The 21,315-nt window shown below is 51.3% G+C and overlaps 1 protein-coding gene across 1 annotated transcript in view; it reads right to left on the bottom strand.

Moving 5' to 3' along the window:
* The window catches only part of LOC147092611 (NACHT, LRR and PYD domains-containing protein 12-like), a 52,638-nt gene that overhangs the window by 2,287 nt on the left and 29,036 nt on the right, over positions 1-21,315 (bottom strand). The window contains 3 exon segments of the mRNA XM_085975966.1: positions 2,768-3,167; positions 3,170-4,442; positions 4,445-4,506. Of these exon segments, the coding sequence (XP_085832092.1) occupies positions 2,768-3,167; positions 3,170-4,442; positions 4,445-4,506 (1,735 nt within the window).

The following is a 21,315-nucleotide window of genomic DNA, read 5'->3' on the forward strand; positions in this document are numbered from 1 at the left end:
GGAGCAGCTTTTGAGCTTGGAAAGTTAACAGCTGTGAGATGGGAGCTTTTATAGCACATTTCCAGCTGTCAAGTAATGAGATGTTATCATGGCCATTCAACGCCCGCCCTGCTTACCTGCCGTGATCCCCGAGCAGCGTGGACCACGGGGGCGACCTGGTAAACTCTGAAGGTGAGCTGAAAATAGTTGTTAATCCTTTGTTAACAAAGGTCATAACGACCTGAATTGCCTCCCACGCCGCTGCACGTCGGGTCTGCTCAGCACTGACAGACCTGACATTTGGGAAAGGCGCATGGCAGCAGGTTGACAGCGGGGTCCCGACCCCCTGAGGTAAATTCCAGTTTCCCACCCAACCTGCTATCAACCACGCCCGCTGAACCTATGCGAAATTCACCCCTATTCCTGTCACTGGGAATTAATCTCACTCTGTCCAACTCCCCATATATTCAGCGACGGTCAGTAAATGTATTTATTAAAGAAAGTGCTGTCTGTGTGACATCTCTAAATGTCCCTTAGTCCGGTCTCATTCCCTGATGATCAGAATTATCCTCCTGGAGCTCAGTGACCGGCTCCGTCATGTTTGGAGAAACTTGCCTCATTTCTGCTGCTCCTTAAATCCAGAATTTTATGGGAATGGGGTAATTTTCCCAGAATTAAATGATAAAGCGGTGGTTCCCTGCACTTTATACTCTGTCCATTTTATTAATCTGTATAATATCTCGGGGTGAGTTATATTGTGAAACGCTAACTGCTGCTGTAAAATCCCCCAAGGAGAATTTATACTGAAATAAAAACAGAAAATGCTGGAAATACCCAGCAGGTCAGGCAGCATCTATAGAGAGAGAAACAGAGTTAATGTTTCAGGTCGAGGACCCTTTGTCAGAACCTGAAAAAGTTACAGATGTAACAGATTTTTAAGCAAGTGTCGGGGCAGGGAAAGGTGGGGGGGGGGTTGGGGAGAGTGGCGGAAAGAATAAAAGAGAAAGTCTGTGATAGGGCGGAAGACAGGAGAGATTAAAAGACCAAAGGGATGATGGTGCAATCAAAACGTGATGGTCATGGGACAAGTTAATAACAAAAGTTGAATCTAGCTGAGGTGTGAATGGCAATGGAAGAATCATCATCAGCTGTCATGCGAGAGAAAAAAAAGGGAGCAGGAAAAACAATAATGAATAAAATAAAATAGGGGCCGAATTTATTGCCTGAAATTGTTGAACTCGATGTTGAGTCCAGAAGGCTGCAGAGTGCCTAATTGAAAAATGAGGTGCTGTTCCTCGGTCTTATGTAGTACTTTGTTGGAAGACTGTAAGAGGCCGAGAACGGAGAGATCAGAGTGGGAGTGGAGCAGAGAATTAAAGTGATTGGCGACCAGAAGCTCGGGGTCACACTTTTGGACTAAACAGAAGTGTTCCACAAAGCGGTCACCCAATCTGCATTTGGTCTCCCCAATACTGAAAGGGGAGTTGAGGGGAAGATGTGTTTGGTGGTGGGATCACGCTGGACGTGGCGGAAATGGTGGAGGATGATCTGTTGAATACGGAGGATGGGGGGGTTGAAAGGTGAGGACAAGGGGAACCCTATCCTGCTTCCAGTGGGGAGGGGAAGGGGTGAGAGCAGAAGTGCGGGCAATAGAATGGACACAGTCAAGAGTCATTTCAACCATGGTAGAGGGGAATCCTCGGTTGAAGAAAAAGGAAGACATGTCGGAAGCACTAGTATGGAAGGTGGCATCATCAGAGCAGATGCGGCAGAGACAGAAAAACTGGGAGAATGCACCAGCGTCCTTACAGGAAGCGAGATGGGAGGAAATGTATTACAGGTAGCTGTGGGAGTCAGAGGACTTAGTGAATATTTGTTAATAGCAACAGAGTTTATTCTGTCCCGTTACAAGTTTTAAATGTCCCTGAGCTCCTACTTTATAGGGGAGGGGAGTCTTTTACTATATTCCTCGTTAAAATGTTTCTACATTTATTTCAGGTGCAACTGGCCCGACAGTCTTTGGGGAATCTTCAGAAGTTCCCTCCCCGAGCGGGGCCTCACACACAGGGTGCAGTTTATGGGGAATTTGCGGGTTCACTGCCCCCAGTTTACCCAGGAGCCGCCCGCTGTGTGTGAGGCCCCACCACTGGCCAGTGTGTGTATGTACTTTGGGGTTCATACCCCACAACCCGATAGATTGGAAACTTTTTACCAGCAGATTAAAGATCCTGAACATCAATCTTTACAAATATACACAGTCCTGATCATTGAGTAAACATTTACAGCTGAAAAATTCCCCGATTCCCCAATATTCCCAATCCAGGAAACTAACCCCTCGACAAGACACACCCTGCACGGTATTGGAGTAAATATCGAACTGTTAATGATTTAAACTCGGGATTCTCTCCTGTTTGCAGTTGAAATGGTGGATGTGGAAAATATATTAAATTAATGTTAACTTTACTGCCGGATTATATTTAATGTTTATCTTCCACTGTTTAGCCTTGTTAAACATGATTTATTGTAATTTAATTATCAGACTCTCAGTGACCTGTATTTCCTGATCCGATAAAGACTGTAAAATCACTACTTGTTCACAAGGATCCGTTCTAGATTCTCCAGTCCTTAGGGAATTACTGACTGATCCTATTATTATTGGTCATATTTGTGTTTAATCTGCTTCTCTCTGGTTTAACTGAACTGTTTGTTTCCCTTCATTACGGAGCAACAACACAATCCGTGACTGTTCTACAATTCGCCCAACAGTTAGAGACAAATAAACAGTTACCTCAACACCCGGCATTTGGGCAGTACGGGCCCCAGCCGCTGGAGTCCTTCACACTGAATGGAGCAGCCCTCGAGATCGAGTTCTTTTATTGTATCACAGTGTCCAATGACGTGATACAGGACCGCACATCCAATCGGGTTCAATCTCAATCCACTAAATGTAAGTGTTTTCACAGATCCCACTGTGATCCGAGCGAGTCCTTTATTCTGAGACTCAAAAAGGTAGTGGAATGTGTTCAGGAGGTTCCTTTTACCAGTTTCACTCCCTGTGCTCCCAATCTGTCCTTCAATCTTCTCCTTCACCCAATCAATCACTTGGCAGGTGGTTTGATGAAGAAATCGACCCAGAAACTCCTCCAGGGGCCGAGCTGCCTGTGGGGAGGAGAGACCAGCAACAAACGGAGAAATATCTCAAATCGCCCATCTTCCTTGCTGTGTGATTCTCTGAGGAGTTTCAGGATGTCCCCGGGATCTGGAGTCAGGAATTGTGCGAGTGCAGCTACAAATTCTTGGATGGTGAGGTGCGGGAATGCGTACACCACGCTCTGGGCAGAATCGTCTCTCTCCAAAAGTTCCATCATGAACCCAGACAGGAACTGGAAAGGTTGCAGATTGTACTTGATCAAATCTCCAGTTCTAAACACAATCTTCTTCTCGGAGACCCCTGTAAAGGCCATCTCACCAAGCTTCAGCAACACATCACGGGGGCTTTCAATCTCTCGGCCATGGTTTTTCAGAATGTTGTAGATATAGTAGGAATATAGTTGGGTGATGGTCTTGGGAACTTGCTGCTGTTTCCTGTCTCTTTGTGTAAAGAAGGGACCCAGTGCCAGACCGAGGATCCAGCAGTAGGAAGGGTTGTAGCACATGGTGTACAGGATCTCGTTCTCCTCCACATGTTTGAAAACAGCTGCTGCCACGGTCTGATCTTCGAAAAATTTGTTGAAATATTCCTTCCGTTCTTCACCAACAAACCCCAGGATTTCAGCCCAGACACTGATCTCAGCCTTTTCCAATAAATGTAATGCAGTGGGGCGGCTGGTCACTAGCACTGAACATCCTGGGAGCAGCTTGTGCTGTATTAAACTGTACACAATGTCAGACACTTCACACCAGTCTTCGGGATCTGTGCACATGTGCTGAAGTTCTGTATTTCTCTGATTGTCAGCAAAATCGATCCTGTCCTTGAATTCTTCCAAACCATCGAAAATGAACAGCAATCCGCCTGGGTTCTTCCACAGCTCTGCCAGAGTATTCCCAAAATAAGGATACAGATCCAGTATCAGATTCCTCAGGTTTATTCTGCAGTTAATAGCGTTCAAATCCCGGAATTTAAAGCTTAAAACAAATTGAAAGTGTGGGAATATTTTCCCAGTGGCCCAGTCATGAACAATCTTTTGTACCATTGTTGTTCTTCCAATCCCCGGAACTCCGCTCACTGCTGCTGAACTCCCAGATTTGTGTTTTCTCTGGGAAAAACTGCTCTGGAACAATTGATCAGTTCGGATTTTTTCCAGCTCTCGCCAGAGATGTTTCTCTCTCCACTCTTCATGGTCTCGGCTTCTTGCCAGCAGTTCCTGTTCTACAAGTGTCCGATCTCGAACAGTAGAAATGACCGTTAGCTCAGCGTATCGATCAAGCAGCTGGAAAATCTTAACCTTCTCCTTTATTAGAACATAGTGTTCACTCTCAGTGTTTCAGTTTGTTCCCGGAGTGTTTCCTTGTGTTTCTGTTGAACATCTTCAATTAGAACAGGCAGAAAGTGGTTTCAATGTTAGTTATATTGTCAAAGAAAGCTTCGATATACTGCATTTCAGATTCCAGTAAATGTAACATGAACTATTTCGAAATTTAGAAATTGTAATCGTTGACAGTTAGAAAACCAAACCCAAAACATTTCATGAGAATTTTGGTTGACAGTAAGTTTCTGAGCAGTTTCAAATCTACATGGGGCATTAATATTTAGTTAACATTGCGAGCTGGGTGAAGGTGAAGTGTTCCCTCTGATGGTGAATAATATCTGTCGCACAATGTACTGCAGACATCTCAGTACAAATCCACAGGTGATTCTGGTTACATGGCTGTAGTGGTTATAATGGATAAATGATTGAACCTCCCACCCAGCAGAGCTGAGATTTTATCCAAATAGCAAATGGGGAATTGGGCAGCATTGAGGGAGGGACAGGCTCACAATGTACTGATTGGGCAGCACTGAGAGAGGGACAGGCTCACAATGTACTGATTGGGCAGCACAGAGAGAGGGACAGGCTCACAATGTACTGATTGGGCAGCACTGAGAGAGGGACAGGCTCACAATGTACTGATAGGGCAGTACTGAGAGAGGGACAGACACACGATGTACTGATTGGGCAGCACTGAGAGAGGGACAGGCTCCCAATGTACTGACTGGGCAGCACTGAGAGGGGGGCAGGCTCACAATGTACTGATTGGGCAGCACTGAGAGAGGGACAGGCTCACAATGTACTGACTGGGCAGCACTGAGAGGGACAGACTCACAACGTACTGATTGGGCAGCACTGAGAGTGGGACAGGCTCACAATGTACTAATTGGGCAGCACTGAGAGAGGGACAGGCTCACAATGTACTGATTGGGCAGCACTGAGAGAGGGACAGGCTCACAATGTACTGATTGGGCAGCACTGAGAGAGGGACAGGCTCACAATGTACTGATTGGGCAGCACTGAGAGAGGGACAGGCTCACAATGTACTGATTAGGCAGCAGGGAGAGAGGGACAGGCTCACAATGTACTGATTGGGCAGCACTGAGAGAGGGACAGGCTCACAATGTACTGATTGGGCAGCACTGAGAGAGGGACAGGCTCACAATGTACTGATTAGGCAGCAGGGAGAGAGGGACAGGCTCACAATGTACTGATTGGGCAGCACTGAGTGAGGGACAGGCTCACAATGTCCTGTTTGGGCAGCAGGGAGAGAGGGACAGGCTCACAATGTACTGATTGGGCAGCACTGAGAGAGGGACAGGCTCACAATGTACTGATTGGGCAGCACTGAGAGAGGGACAGGCTCACAATGTACCGATTCACCACCACTGAGAGAGGGACAGGCTCACAATGTACTGATTGGGCAGCAGGGAGAGAGGGGCAGGCTCAAATGTGCTCATTGGGCAGCACTGAGATAGAGACAGGCTCACAATGTCTTGTTTGGGCAGCACAGAGAGGGGGACAGGCTCCAAATGTAATGATTGGGCAGTAGAGAGAGGGACAGGCTCACAATATAGTGATTGGGCAGCACTGAGAGAGGGACAGGCTCACAATGTACTGATTGGGCAGCACTGAGAGAGGGACATGCTCACAATTTACTGATTGGGCAGCACAGGGAGAGGGACAGGCTCACAATGTACTGATTGGGGAGCACTGAGAGAGGGACAGCCTCACAATGTACTGATTGGGCAGCACTGAGAGATCGACAGGCTCACAATGTACTGATTGGGCAGCACTGAGAGATCGACAGGCTCACAATGTACTGATTGGGCAGCACTGAGAGATCGACAGGCTCACAATGTACTGATTGGGCAGCACTGAGAGATCGACAGGCTCACAATGTACTGATTGGGCAGCACTGAGAGATCGACAGGCTCACAATGTACTGATTGGGCAGCACTGAGAGAGGGACATGCTCACAATTTACTGATTGGGCAGCACAGGGAGAGGGACAGGCTCACAATGTACTGATTGGGGAGCACTGAGAGAGGGACAGCCTCACAATGTACTGATTGGGCAGCACTGAGAGATCGACAGGCTCACAATGTACTGATTGGGCAGCACTGAGAGAGGGACAGGCTCACAATGTACTGATTGGGCAGCACTGAGAGAGGGACAGGCTCACAATATACTGATTGGGCAGCAGGGAGAGAGGGACAGGCTCACAACGTCCTGATTGGGCAGTACCGGGAGAGGGACAGGCTCACAATGTACTGATTGGGCAGCACTGAGAGAGGGACTGGCTCACAATGTACTGATTGACCAGCACTGAGAGATGGACAGGTTCACAATGTACTGATTGGGCAGCACTGAGAGAGAGACAGGCTCACAATGTACTGATTGGGCAGCATTGAGAGGGGGACAGAAACTCAACGTACTGATTGGGCAGCAGGGAGAGGGACAATCTCCCAATGTACTGATTGGGCAGCACTGAGAGAGGGACAGGCTCACAATGTACTGTTTGGGCAGCACTGAGAGAGGGACAGGCTCACAATGTACTGATTGAGCAGCACTGAGAGGGGGACAGGCTCACAATGTACTGTTTGGGCAGCACTGAGAGAGGGACAGGCTCCAAATATACTGATTGGGCAGCAGAGAGAGGGACAGGCTCACAATGTACTGATTGGGCAGCACTGAGATAGTGACAGGCTCACAATCTACTGATTGGGCAGCACTGAGATAGTGACAGGCTCACAATGTTCTGATTGGGCAGCACTGAGACGGACAGGCTCACAATGTACTTATTGGGCAGCACTGAAGAGGGACAGGCCCACAATGTACTTATTGGGCAGCACTGAGAGACGGACAGGCTCACAGTGTACTGATTGGGCAGAAGGGAGAGAGGGACAGACCCACAATGTATTGATTGGGCAGCACTGAGAGGGACAGGCTCACAATGTACTTATTGGGCAGCACTGAGAGAGGGACAGACCCACAATTTATTGATTGGGCAGCACTGAGAGAGGGACAGGCCCACAATATATTGATTGGGCAGCACTGAGAGAGGAACAGGCTCTCAATGTACTGATTAGGCAGCACTGAGAGGGGGACAGGCCCACAATGTACTGATTGGGCAGCACAGAGAGAGGGACAGGCTCACAATGTACTGATTAGGCAGCACTGAGAGGGGGACAGGCCCACAATGTACTGATTGGGCAGCACAGAGAGAGGGACAGGCTCACAATGTACTGATTAGGCAGCACTGAGAGGGGGACAGGCCCACAATGTACTGATTGGGCAGCACAGAGAGAGGGACAGGCTCACAATGTACTGATTGGGCAGCAGGGAGAGAGGGACAGGCTCACAATGTACTGATTGACCAGCACTGAGAGAGGGACAGGCTCACAATGTACTGATTGGGCAGCAGGGAGAGAGGGACAGGCTCAAATGTGCTCATTGGGCAGCACTGAGAGAGGGACAGACTCCCAATGTACTGATTGACCACCACTGAGATAGAGACAGGCTCACAATGTCCTGTTTGGGCAGCACTGAGGGGGGGACAGGCTCCAAATGTAAAGATTGGGCAGTAGAGAGAGGGACAGGCTCACAATGTACTGATTGGGCAGCACTGAGAGAGGGACAGGCTCACAATGTACTTATTGGGCAGCACTGAGAGAGGGACAGACTCACAATGTACTCATTGGACAGCACTGAGAGAGGGACAGACTCCCAATGTACTGATTGGGCAGCAGGGAGAGAGGGACAGACTCACGATGTACTGATTGGGCGCCACTGAGAGAGGGACAGGATCACAATGTACTGACTGGGCAACACTGAGAGAGGGACAGGCCACAATTTACTGATTGACCAGCACTGAGAGAGGGACAGGCTCACAATGTACTGATTGTGCAGCACTGAGAGGGGGACAGGCTCACAATGTACTGATTGGGCAGTACTGAGAGAGGGACAGGCTCACAATGTACTGATTGGGCAGCAGGGAGAGAGGGAAAGGCTCACAATGTACTGATTGGGCAGCACTGAGATAGAGACAGGCTGACAATGTACTGATTGGACAGCACAGAGAGAGGGACAGGCTCACAATGTACTGATTGGGCAGCACTGAGAGAGGGACAGGCTCGCAATATACTGACTGAGCAGCACTGAGAGGGATAGGCTCACAATGTACGGATTTGTCAGCAGGGAGAGAGGGACAGGCTCACAACGTCCTGATTGGGCAGCACCGGGAGAGAGACAGGCTCACAATGCACTGATTGGGCAGCACTGAGAGAGAGACAGGCTCACAATGCACTGATTGGGCAGCACTGAGAGAGAGACAGGCTCACAATGCACTGATTGGGCAGCACTGAGAGGTGGACAGAAACTCAACGTACTGATTGGGCAGCAGGGAGAGAGGGACAATCTCCCAATGTACTTATTGGGCAGCACTGAGAAGGGGACAGGCTCACAATGTACTGATTGGGTAGCAGGGAGAGAGGGACAGGCTCACAATATACTGATTGGGCAGCACTGAGAGAGGGACAGGCTCACAATGTACTGATTGGGCAGCACTGATAGGGGGACAGGCTCACAATGTACTGGTTGGCTAGCAGGGAGAGAGGGACAATCTCCCAATGTACTGATTGGGCAGCACTGAGAGGGGGACAGGCACACAATGTATTGATTGGGCAGCAGGGAGAGAGGGACAGGCTCACAATGTACTGATTGACCAGCACTGAGAACGGGACAGGCTCACAATATACTGATTTGGCAGCTCTGAGAGAGGAACAGGCTCACAATGTACTGATTGGGCAGCACTGAGAGAGGGACAGGCTCACAATGTACTGATTGGGCAGCACTGAGAGAGGGACAGGCTCACAATGTACTGATTGACCAGCACTGAGAACGGGACAGGCTCACAATATACTGATTTGGCAGCTCTGAGAGAGGAACAGGCTCACAATATACTGATTTGGCAGCTCTGAGAGAGGAACAGGCTCCAAATGTACTGATTGGGCAGCAGAGAGAGGGACAGGCTCACAATGTACTGATTGGGCAGCACTGAGATAGTGACAGGCTCACAATGTTCTGATTGGGCAGCACTGAGATGGACAGGCTCACAATGTACTTATTGGGCAGCACTGAAGAGGGACAGGCCCACAATGTACTTATTGGGCAGCACTGAGAGAGGGACAGGCCCACAATGTACTTATTGGGCAGCACTGAGAGACGGACAGGCTCACAGTGTACTGATTGGGCAGAAGGGAGAGAGGGACAGACCCACAATGTATTGATTGGGCAGCACTGAGAGGGACAGGCTCACAATGTACTTATTGGGCAGCACTGAGAGAGGGACAGACCCACAATTTATTGATTGGGCAGCACTGAGAGAGGGACAGGCTCACAATGTACTGATTGGGCAGCACAGACAGGGGGACAGGCTCACAATGTACTGATTGGGCAGCAGGGAGAGAGGGACAGGCTCACAATGTACTGATTGGGCAGCACTGAGAGAGGGACAGGCTCACAATGTACTGATTGACCACCACTGAGAGAGGGACAGGCTCACAATGTACGTATTGGGCAGCACTGAGGGGGGGGACAGGCTCCAAATGTAAAGATTGGGCAGTAGAGAGAGGGACAGGCTCACAATGTACTGATTGGGCAGCACTGAGAGAGGGACAGGCTCACAATGTACTTATTGGGCAGCACTGAGAGAGGGACAGACTCACAATGTACTCATTGGACAGCACTGAGAGAGGGACAGACTCCCAATGTACTGATTTGGCAGCAGGGAGAGAGGGACAGACTCACGATGTACTGATTGGGCGGCACTGAGAGAGGGACAGGATCACAATGTACTGATTGGGCAACACAGAGGGGGACAGGCCACAATTTACTGATTGACCAGCACTGAGAGAGGGACAGACTCAGCAACGTATTGATTGGGCAGCAGGGAGAGAGGGACAGACTCACGATGTACTGATTGGGCAGCAGGGAGAGAGGGACAGACTCACGATGTACTGATTGGGCGGCACTGAGAGAGGGACAGGCTCACAATGTACTGACTGGGCAGCACTGAGAGATGGACAGGCTCACAATGTACTGATTGGGCAGCACTGAGAGGGACAGGCTCACAGTGTACTGATTGGGCAGCACTGAGAGAGGGACAGGCTCACAATGTACTGATTGGGCAGCACTGAGAGGGACAGGCTCACAATGTACTGATTGGCCAGCAGGGAGAGAGGGACAGGCTCACAATGTACTGATTGGGCAGCAGGGAGAGAGGGAAAGGCTCACAATGTACTGATTGGGCAGCACTGAGATAGAGACAGGCTGACAATGTACTGATTGGACAGCACAGAGAGAGGGACAGGCTCACAATGTACTGATTGGGCAGCACTGAGAGAGGGACAGGCTCACAATGTACTTATTGACGAGCACTGAGAGAGGGACAGGCTCGCAATGTACTCATTGGGCAGCACAGAGAGGGGGACAGGTTCACAATGTACTGATTGGGCAGCACTGAGTGAGGGACAGCCTCACAATGTACTGATTGGGGAGCACTGAGGGAGGGACAGGCTCCCAATGTTCTGATTGGGCAGCACTGAGAGAGGGACCGGCTCACAATATACTGATTGGGCAGCACTGAGAGAGGGACAGGCTCCCCATGTACTGATTGGGCAGCACTGATGAGGGACAGGCTCACAATGTACTGATTGGGCAGCACTGAGAGAGGGACTTGCTCACAATGTACTGATTGGGCAGCACTGAGAGGGGGACAGGGCCCCTTGTACTGATTGGGCAGCACTGAGAGAGGGACAGGCTCACAATGTACTGATTGGGCAGCACTGAGAGAGGGACAGGCTCACAATGTACTGATTGGGCAGCACTGAGAGAGGGACAGGCTCACAATATACTGATTGGGCAGCACTGAGAGGGGGACAGGGCCCCTTGTACTGATTGACCAACACTGAGAAAGGGACAGGCTCAAAATGTACTGATTGGAAAGCATTGAGTGAGGGGTAGACTCCCAATGTACTGATTGGACAGCACTGAGAGAGGGACAGGCTCACAATGTACTGATTGGGCAGAACTGCGAGAGGGACAGGCTCACAATGTACTGATTGGGCAGAACTGCGAGAGGGACAAGCTCACAATGTACTGATTGGGCAGAACTGCGAGAGGGACAGGCTCACAATGTACTGATTGGGCAGCACTGAGAGAGGAACAGGCTCACAATGTACTGATTGGCAGCAGGGAGAGAGGGATAGGCTCACAATGTACTGGTTGGGGAGCACTGAGAGAGGGACAGCCTCACAATGTACTGATTGGGCAGCAGTGAGAGATCGACAGGCTCACAATGTACTGATTGGGCAGCACTGAGAGAGGGACAGGCTCACAATGTACTGATTGGGCAGCACTGAGAGAGGGACAGGCTCGCAATATACTGACTGAGCAGCACTGAGAGGGATAGGCTCACAATGTACGGATTTGTCAGCAGGGAGAGAGGGACAGGCTCACAACGTCCTGATTGGGCAGCACCGGGAGAGAGACAGGCTCACAATGTACTGATTGGGCAGCACTGAGAGAGAGACAGGCTCACAATGCACTGATTGGGCAGCACTGAGAGGTGGACAGAAACTCAACGTACTGATTGGGCAGCAGGGAGAGAGGGACAATCTCCCAATGTACTTATTGGGCAGCACTGAGAAGGGGACAGGCTCACAATGTACTGATTGGGTAGCAGGGAGAGAGGGACAGGCTCACAATGTACTGATTGGGCAGCACTGAGAGAGGGACAGGCTCACAATGTACTGATTGGGCAGCACTGAGAGAGGGACAGGCTCACAATGTACTGGTTGGCTAGCAGGGAGAGAGGGACAATCTCCCAATGTACTGATTGGGCAGCACTGAGAGGGGGACAGGCTCACAATGTACTGGTTGGCTAGCAGGGAGAGAGGGACAATCTCCCAATGTATTGATTGGGCAGCACTGAGAGAGGGGCAGGCTCACAATGTACTGATTGGGCAGCACTGATAGGGGGACAGGCTCACAATGTACTGGTTGGCTAGCAGGGAGAGAGGGACAATCTCCCAATGTACTGATTGGGCAGCACTGAGAGGGGGACAGGCACACAATGTACTGATTGGGCAGCAGGGAGAGAGGGACAGGCTCACAATGTACTGATTGACCAGCACTGAGAACGGGACAGGCTCACAATATACTGATTTGGCAGCTCTGAGAGAGGAACAGGCTCACAATGTACTGATTGGGCAGCACTGAGAGAGGGACAGTCTCACAATGTACTGATTGGGCAGCCCTGAGAGAGGGACAGGCTCACAATGTACTGATCGTGATCCTGCCCGACTCTCAGTGCTGCACAATGTACTGATTGGGCAGCAGGGAGACTGGGACAGGCTCACAATGTACTGATTGGGCAGCACTGAGAGAGGGACAGGCTCACAATCTACAGATTGGGCAGCACTGAGTGAGGGACAGGCTCACAATGTACTGATTGGGCAGCACTGAGAGAGAAACAGGCTCACAATGTGCTCATTGGGCAGCACTGAGAGAGGGACAGACTCAAATTGTACTGATTGGGCAGCACTGAGAGAGGGACAGGCTCACAATATACTGATTGAGCAGCACTGAGAGAGGGACAGGCTCACATTGTACTGATTGGGCAGCACTGAGAGAGGGACAGGCTCACAATATACTTATTGGGCAGCACTGAGAGAGGGACAGGCTCACATTGTACTGATTGGGCAGCACTGAGAGAGGGACAGGCTCACAATGTACTGATTGGGCAGCCCTGAGAGAGGGACAGGCTCACAATATACTGACTGGGCAGCACTGGGAGAGGGACAGGCTGACAATGTACTGATGGGGCAGCACTGAGAGGAACAGGCTGACAATGTGCTGATTGGGCAGCAGGGAGAGAGGGACAGGCTCACAACGCCCTGATTGGGCAGCACCGGGAGAGAGACAGGCTCACAATGTACTGATTGGGCAGCACTGAGAGAGGGACAGCACTGAGAGAGGGACAGGCTCACAATGTACTGATTGGGCAGCACTGAGAACGGGACAGGCTCACAATATACTGATTGGGCAGCCCTGAGAGGGGGACAGGCTCACAATATACTGATTGGGCAGCACCAGGAGAGGGACAGGCTCACAATATACTGATTGGGCAGCACCAGGAGAGGGACAGGCTCACAATATACTGATTGGGCAGCCCTGAGAGAGGGACAGGCTCACAATGTACCGATTTGGCAGTACTGAGAGCGGGACAGACTCACAATGTACTGATTGGGCAGCCCTGAGAGAGGGACAGGCTCACAATGTACTGACTGGGCAGCACTGGTAGAGGAACAGGCTCACAATGTGCTGATTGGGCAGCAGGGAGAGAGGGACAGTCTCCCAACGTACTGATTAGACAGCACTGAAAGAGGGACAGGTTGACAATGCACTGATTGGGCAGCACTGAGAGGGGGACAGACACTCAACATACTGATTGGCAGCAGGGAGAGAGGGACAGGCTCACAATGCACTGACTGGGCAGCACTGGGAGAGGGAGAGGCTCACAATGTACTGATCGTGATCCTTTCCCACTCTCAGTGCTGCACAATGTAATGATTGGGCAGCAGGGAGAGAGGGACAGGCTCACAATGTACTGATTGGGCAGCACTGAGAGAGGGACAGACTCAAATTGTACTGATTGGCAGCAGGGAGAGAGGGACAGACTCAAATTGTACTGATTGGCAGCAGGGAGAGAGGGACAGGCTCACAATGCACTGACTGGGCAGCACTGGGAGAGGGAGAGGCTCACAATGTACTGATCGTGATCCTTTCCCACTCTCAGTGCTGCACAATGTAATGATTGGGCAGCAGGGAGAGAGGGACAGGCTCACAATGTACTGATTGGGCAGCACTGAGAGCGGGACAGGCTCACAATGTTCTGATTGGGCAGCAGGGAGAGAGGGACAGGCTCACAATGTACTGATTGACCAGCACTGAGAGAGGGACAGGCTGACAATGCACTGACTGATTGGGAAGAACTGAGAGTCGGACAGGCTCACAATGTACTGATTGGGCAGCACTGAGAGAGAGACAGGCTCACAATGTACTGATTGGGCAGCACTGAGAGGGGGACAGAAACTCAAAGTACTGATTGGGTAGCAGTGCGAGAGGGACAGGCTCACAATGTACTGATTGGGCAGCACTGAGAGAGGGACAGGCTCACAATGTACTGATTGGGCAGCAGGGAGAGAGGGACAATCTCCCAATGTACTGATTGGGCAGCACTGAGAGGGGGACAGGCTCACAATGTGCTCATTGAGCAGCACTGAGATAGAGACAGTCTCACAATGTAATGATTGGGCAGCACTGAGGGGGGGACAGGCTCACAATGTACTGATTGGGCAGCACTGAGAGAGGGACAGACTCACAATGTACTGATGGGGCAGCACTGAGAGGAACAGGCTGACAATGTACTGATTGGACAGCCCTGAGAAAGGGACAGGCTCACAATATTCTGACTGACCAACACTGAGAGAGGGACAGGCTCACAATGTACTGATTGGGCAGCCCTGAGAAAGGGACAGGCTCACAATGTACTGACTGGGCAGCACTGGGAGAGGGACAGGCTCACAATGTACTGATCGTGATCCTTTCCCACTCTCAGTGCTGCACAATGTACTGATTGGGCAGCAGGGAGAGAGGGACAGGCTCACAATGTACTGATTGGGCAGCACTGAGAGCGGGACAGACTCACAATGTACTGATTGGGCAGCACTGAGAGCGGGACAGTCTCACAATGTACTGATTGGGCAGCAGGGAGAGAGGGACAGACTCCCAAAGTACTGATTGGGCAGCACTGAGAGAGGGACAGTCTCCCAATATACTGATTGGGCAGCACTGAGATGGGGACAGACACTCAATGTACTAATTGGGCAGCACTGAGTGGGGGACAGGCTAACAATGTACTGACTGATTGGAAAGCAGTGAGAGTCGGACAGGCTCACAATGTACTGATTGGGCAGCACTGAGAGAGGGACAGGCTCACAATGTACAGATTGGGCAGCACTGACAGAGGGACAGGCTCATATTGTACTGATTGAGCAGCACTGAGAGGGGGACAGGCTCACAATGTATTGATTGGGCAGTCCTATGAGGGGCATGCTCACAATGTACTGATTGGGCAGCACTGGGAGAGGGACAGGCTCACAATGTACTCATTGGGCAGCCCTGAGAGAGGGACAGGCTCACAATGTACTGATCGTGATCCTGTCCCACTCTCAGTGCAGCACAATGTACTGATTGGGCAGCAGGGAGAGAGGGACAGGCTCACAATGTACTGATTGTGCAGCACTGAGAGAGGGACTGTCTCCCAATGTGCTGATTGACCAGCACTGAGAGAGGGACGGGCTGACAAGGCAGTGATTGGGCAGCACTGAGAGGGGGACAGACACTCAACGTACTGATTGGGCAGCACTGAGTGGGGGACAGGCTCACAATGTACTGACTGATGGGGAAGCACTGAGAGTCGGACAGGCTCACAATGTACTGATTGGGCAGCACTGAGAGAGGGACAGGCTCACAATATACTGATTCAGCAGCACTGAGAGAGGGACAGGCTCACAATATACTGATTGGGCAGCACTGAGAGGGGGACAGACACTCAACGTACTGATTGGGCAGCACTGAGTGGGGGACAGGCTCACAATGTACTGACTGATTGGGCAACACTGAGAGAGGGACAGACTCAAATTGTACTGATTGGGCAGCACTGAGAGAGGGACAGGCTCACAATATACTGATTCAGCAGCACTGAGAGAGGGACAGGCTCACAATATACTGATTGGGCAGCACTGAGAGAGGGACAGTCTCACAATGTACTGACTGGGCAGCACTGAGAGAGGGACAGGCTCACAATGTACTCATTGGGCAGCACTGAGATAGAGACAGGCTCACAATGTACTGATTGGGCAACAATGAGAGAGGGACAGGCTCACAATGTACTGACTGGGCAGCAGGGAGAGAGGGACAGGCTCAGAATGTACTGATTGGGCAGCAATGAGAGAGCGACAGGCTCACAATGTACTGATTGGGCAGCACTGGGAGAGGGACAGGCTCACAATGTACTGATTGGGCAGCACTGGGAGAGGGACAGGCTCACAATGTACTGATTGGGCAACAATGAGAGAGGGACAGGCTCACAATGTACTGACTGGGCAGCAGGGAGAGAGGGACAGGCTCAGAATGTACTGATTGGGCAGCAATGAGAGAGCGACAGGCTCACAATGTACTGATTGGGCAGCACTGGGAGAGGGACAGGCTCACAATGTACTGATTGGGCAGCACTGGGAGAGGGACAGGCTCACAATGTACTGATTGGGCAGCCCTGAGAGAGGGACAGGCTCACAATGTACTGATTGGGCAGCACTGAGAGCGGGACAGGCTCACAATGTACTGATTGGGCAGCACTGAGAGAGGGACAGACTCACAATGTACTGATTGGGCAGCACTGAGAGCGGGACAGGCTCACAATGCACTGATTGGGCAGCACTGAGATGGGGACAGACACTCAACGTACTGATTGGGCAGCAGTGAGATGGGGACAGACACTCAACGTACTGATTGGGCAGCACTGAGTGGGGGAAAGGCTCACAATGTACTGACTGATTGGAAAGCACTGAGAGTCGGACAGCCTCACAATGTACTGATTGGGCAGCACTGACAGAGGGTCAGACTCAAATTGTACTGATTGGGCAGCACTGAGAGAGGGACAGGCTCACAATATACTGATTGAGCAGCACTGAGAGGGGAACAGGCTCACAATATACTGACTGGGCAGCACTGGGAGAGGGACAGTCTCCCAATGTACTGATTGGGCAGCACTGAGAGAGGGACAGTCTCCCAATGTACTGATTGACCAGCCCTCCGAGAGGGACAGGTAGACAATGCACTGATTGGGCAGCACTGAGAGGGGGACAGACACTCAACATGCTGATTGGGCAGCACTGAGAGAGGGACAGGCTCACAATGTACTAATTGGGCAGCACGGAGAGGAGGACAGGCTCACAATGTACTGATTGGGCAGCACTGAGAGAGGGACAGACTCACAATGTACTGATTCGGCAGCATTGAGAGAGGGACAGACTCAAATTCTACTGATTGGGCAGCAGGGAGAGAGGGACAGGCTCACAATGTACTGATTGGGCAGCATTGAGAGAGGGACAGGCTCACAATGTACTGATTGGGCTGTCCTATGAGGGGCATGCTCACAATGTACTCATTGTGCAGCACCGGGAGAGGGATAGGCTCACAATGTACTGATTGGGCAGCACTGAGAGGAACAGGCTCACAATGTACTGATTGGACAGCACTGAGAGAGGGACAGGCTCACAATGTATTGATTGGGCAGCACTGAGAGTGGGACAGGCTCACAATGTACTGATTGGGCAGCACTGAGAGGAGGACAGACTCAAATTGTACTGATTGGGCAGCACTGAGAGAGGGACAGACTCACAATGTGCTCATTGGGCAGCACTGAGATAGAGACAGGCTCACAATGTACTGGTTGTGTGCCTGTCCCTCTCTGTGCTGCCCAATCAGTACATTGGGAGTCTGTCGCCCTCTCAGTGCTGCCCAATCAGGGCATTGTGAGCCTGCCCCTCTCTGTGCTGCCCAATGTACTGATTGGGCAACACTGAGTGAAGGACAGGCACACAATGTACTGATTGGGCAGCACTGAGAGAGGGACAGGCTCACAATCTACTGATTGGTCAGCACTGAGAGAGGGACAGGAACACAATGTACTGATTGGGCAGCAGGGAGAGAGGGACAGGCTCACAATGTACTGATTGGGCAGCACTGAGAGAGGGACAGGATAACAATGTACTGATTGGGCAGCAGGGAGACAGGGACAGGCTCACAATGTACTGATTGGGCAACAGTGAGAGCGGGACAGGCTCACAATGTTCTGATTGGGCAGCAGAGAGTGACAGGCTCACAATGTACTGATTGGGCAGCACTGAGAGAGGGTCACACTCAATGTACTGGTTGAGCAGCACAGAGAGGGACAGTCTCACAATGTACTGACTGGGCAGCACTGAGAGAGGGACAGGCTCACGATGTACTGACTGGGCAGCACTGAGAGAGGGACAGGCTCACAATGTACTGACTGGGCAGCACTGAGAGAGGGACAGGCTCACAATGTACTGACTGGGCAGCACTGAGAGAGGGACAGGCTCACAATGTACTGATTGAGCAGCACTGAGAGAGGAACAGGCTCATGATGTACTGACTTTGCAGCACAGAGAGGGACAGGCTCACAATGTACTGATTGAGCAGCACTGAGAGAGGGACAGGCCTACAATGTTCTGATTAGGCAGCACTGAGAGGGACAGGCTCACAATGTACTGATTCGGCAGTACTGAGAGAGGGACAGGCTCACAATGTACTGATTGTGCAGCACTGAGAGAGGGACTGTCTCCCAATGTGCTGATTGACCAGCACTGAGAGAGGGACGGGCTGACAAGGCACTGATTGGGCAGCACTGAGAGGGGGACAGACACTCAACGTACTGATTGGGCAGCACTGAGTGGGGGACAGGCTCACAATGTACTGACTGATGGGGAAGCACTGAGAGTCGGACAGGCTCACAATGTACTGATTGGGCAGCACTGAGAGAGGGACAGGCTCACAATGTACTGATTGGGCAACACTGAGAGAGGGACAGACTCAAATTGTACTGATTGGGCAGCAGAGAGAGAGGGACAGGCTCACAATATACTGATTCAGCAGCACTGAGAGAGGGACAGGCTCACAATATACTGATTGGGCAGCACTGAGAGAGGGACAGTCTCACAATGTACTGACTGGGCAGCACTGAGAGAGGGACAGGCTCACAATGTACTCATTGGGCAGCACTGAGATAGAGACAGGCTCACAATGTACTGATTGGGCAACAATGAGAGAGGGACAGGCTCACAATGTACTGACTGGGCAGCAGGGAGAGGGGGACAGGCTCAGAATGTACTGATTGGGCAGCAATGAGAGAGCGACAGGCTCACAATGTACTGATTGGGCAGTCCTATGAGGGGCATGCTCACAATGTACTGATTGGGCAGCACTGGGAGAGGGACAGGCTCACAATGTACTGACTGGGCAGCACTGGGAGAGGGACAGGCTCACAATGTACTGATTGGGCAGCCCTGAGAGAGGGACAGGCTCACAATGTACTGATTGGGCAGCACTGGGAGAGGGACAGGCTCACAATGTACTGATTGGGCAGCCCTGAGAGAGGGACAGGCTCACAATGTACTGATTGGGCAGCACTGAGAGCGGGACAGGCTCACAATGTACTGATTGGGCAGCACTGAGAGAGGGACAGACTCACAATGTACTGATTGGGCAGCACTGAGAGCGGGACAGGCTCACAATGTACTGATTGGGCAGCACTGAGAGAGGGACAGTCTCCCAATATACTGATTGGGCAGCACTGAGATGGGGACAGACACTCAACGTACTGATTGGGCAGCACTGAGTGGGGGAAAGGTTCACAATGTACTGACTGATTGGAAAGCACTGAGAGTCGGACAGCCTCACAATGTACTGATTGGGCAGCACTGACAGAGGGTCAGACTCAAATTGTACTGATTGGGCAGCACTGAGAGAGGGACAGGCTCACAATATACTGATTGAGCAGCACTGAGAGGGGAACAGGCTCACAATATACTGATTGGGCAGCACTGAGAGAGGAACAGGCTCACAATGTACTGATTGGGCAGCCCTGAGAGAGGGACAGGCTCACAATGTACTGATTGGGCAGCACGGAGAGAGGGACAGGCTCACAAAGTACTGACTGGGCAGCACTGGGAGAGGGACAGTCTCCCAATGTACTGATTGGGCAGCACTGAGGGACAGTCTCCCAATGTACTGATTGACCAGCACTCCGAGAGGGACAGGTAGACAATGCACTGATTGGGCAGCACTGAGAGGGGGACAGACACTCAACATGCTGATTGGGCAGCACTGAGAGAGGGACAGGCTCACAATGTACTAATTGGGCAGCACGGAGAGGAGGACAGGCTCACAATGTACTGATTGGGCAGCACTGAGAGAGGGACAGACTCACAATGTACTGATTGGGCAGCATTGAGAGAGGGACAGACTCAAATTCTACTGATTGGGCAGCAGGGAGAGAGGGACAGGCTCACAATGTACTGATTGGGCAGCATTGAGAGAGGGACAGGCTCACAATGTACTGATTGGGCTGTCCTATGAGGGGCATGCTCACAATGTACTCATTGTGCAGCACCGGGAGAGGGATAGGCTCACAATGTACTGATTGGGCAGCACTGAGAGGAACAGGCTCACAATGTACTGATTGGGCAGCACTGAGAGAGGGACAGACTCACAATGTGCTCATTGGGCAGCACTGAGATAGAGACAGGCTCACAATGTACTGGTTGTGTGCCTGTCCCTCTCTGTGCTGCCCAATCAGTACATTGGGAGTCTGTCGCCCTCTCAGTGCTGCCCAATCAGGGCATTGTGAGCCTGCCCCTCTCTGTGCTGCCCAATGTACTGATTGGGCAACACTGAGTGAAGGACAGGCACACAATGTACTGATTGGGCAGCACTGAGAGGGGGACAGGCTCACAATGTACTGATTGGGCAGCACTGAGAGAGGGACAGACTCACAATGTACTGATTGGGCATCACTGAGAGAGGGACAGGCTCACAATCTACTGATTGGTCAGCACTGAGAGAGGGACAGGAACACAATGTACTGATTGGGCAGCAGGGAGAGAGGGACAGGCTCACAATGTACTGATTGGGCAGCAGAGAGACAGGGACAGGC

Source organism: Somniosus microcephalus, unplaced genomic scaffold, assembly GCF_052327205.1.
Source record: "Somniosus microcephalus isolate GS21.2 unplaced genomic scaffold, FLI_Smic_1.0 unresolved_chr2, whole genome shotgun sequence".
Classification (NCBI taxonomy): Eukaryota; Metazoa; Chordata; class Chondrichthyes; order Squaliformes; family Somniosidae; genus Somniosus; species Somniosus microcephalus.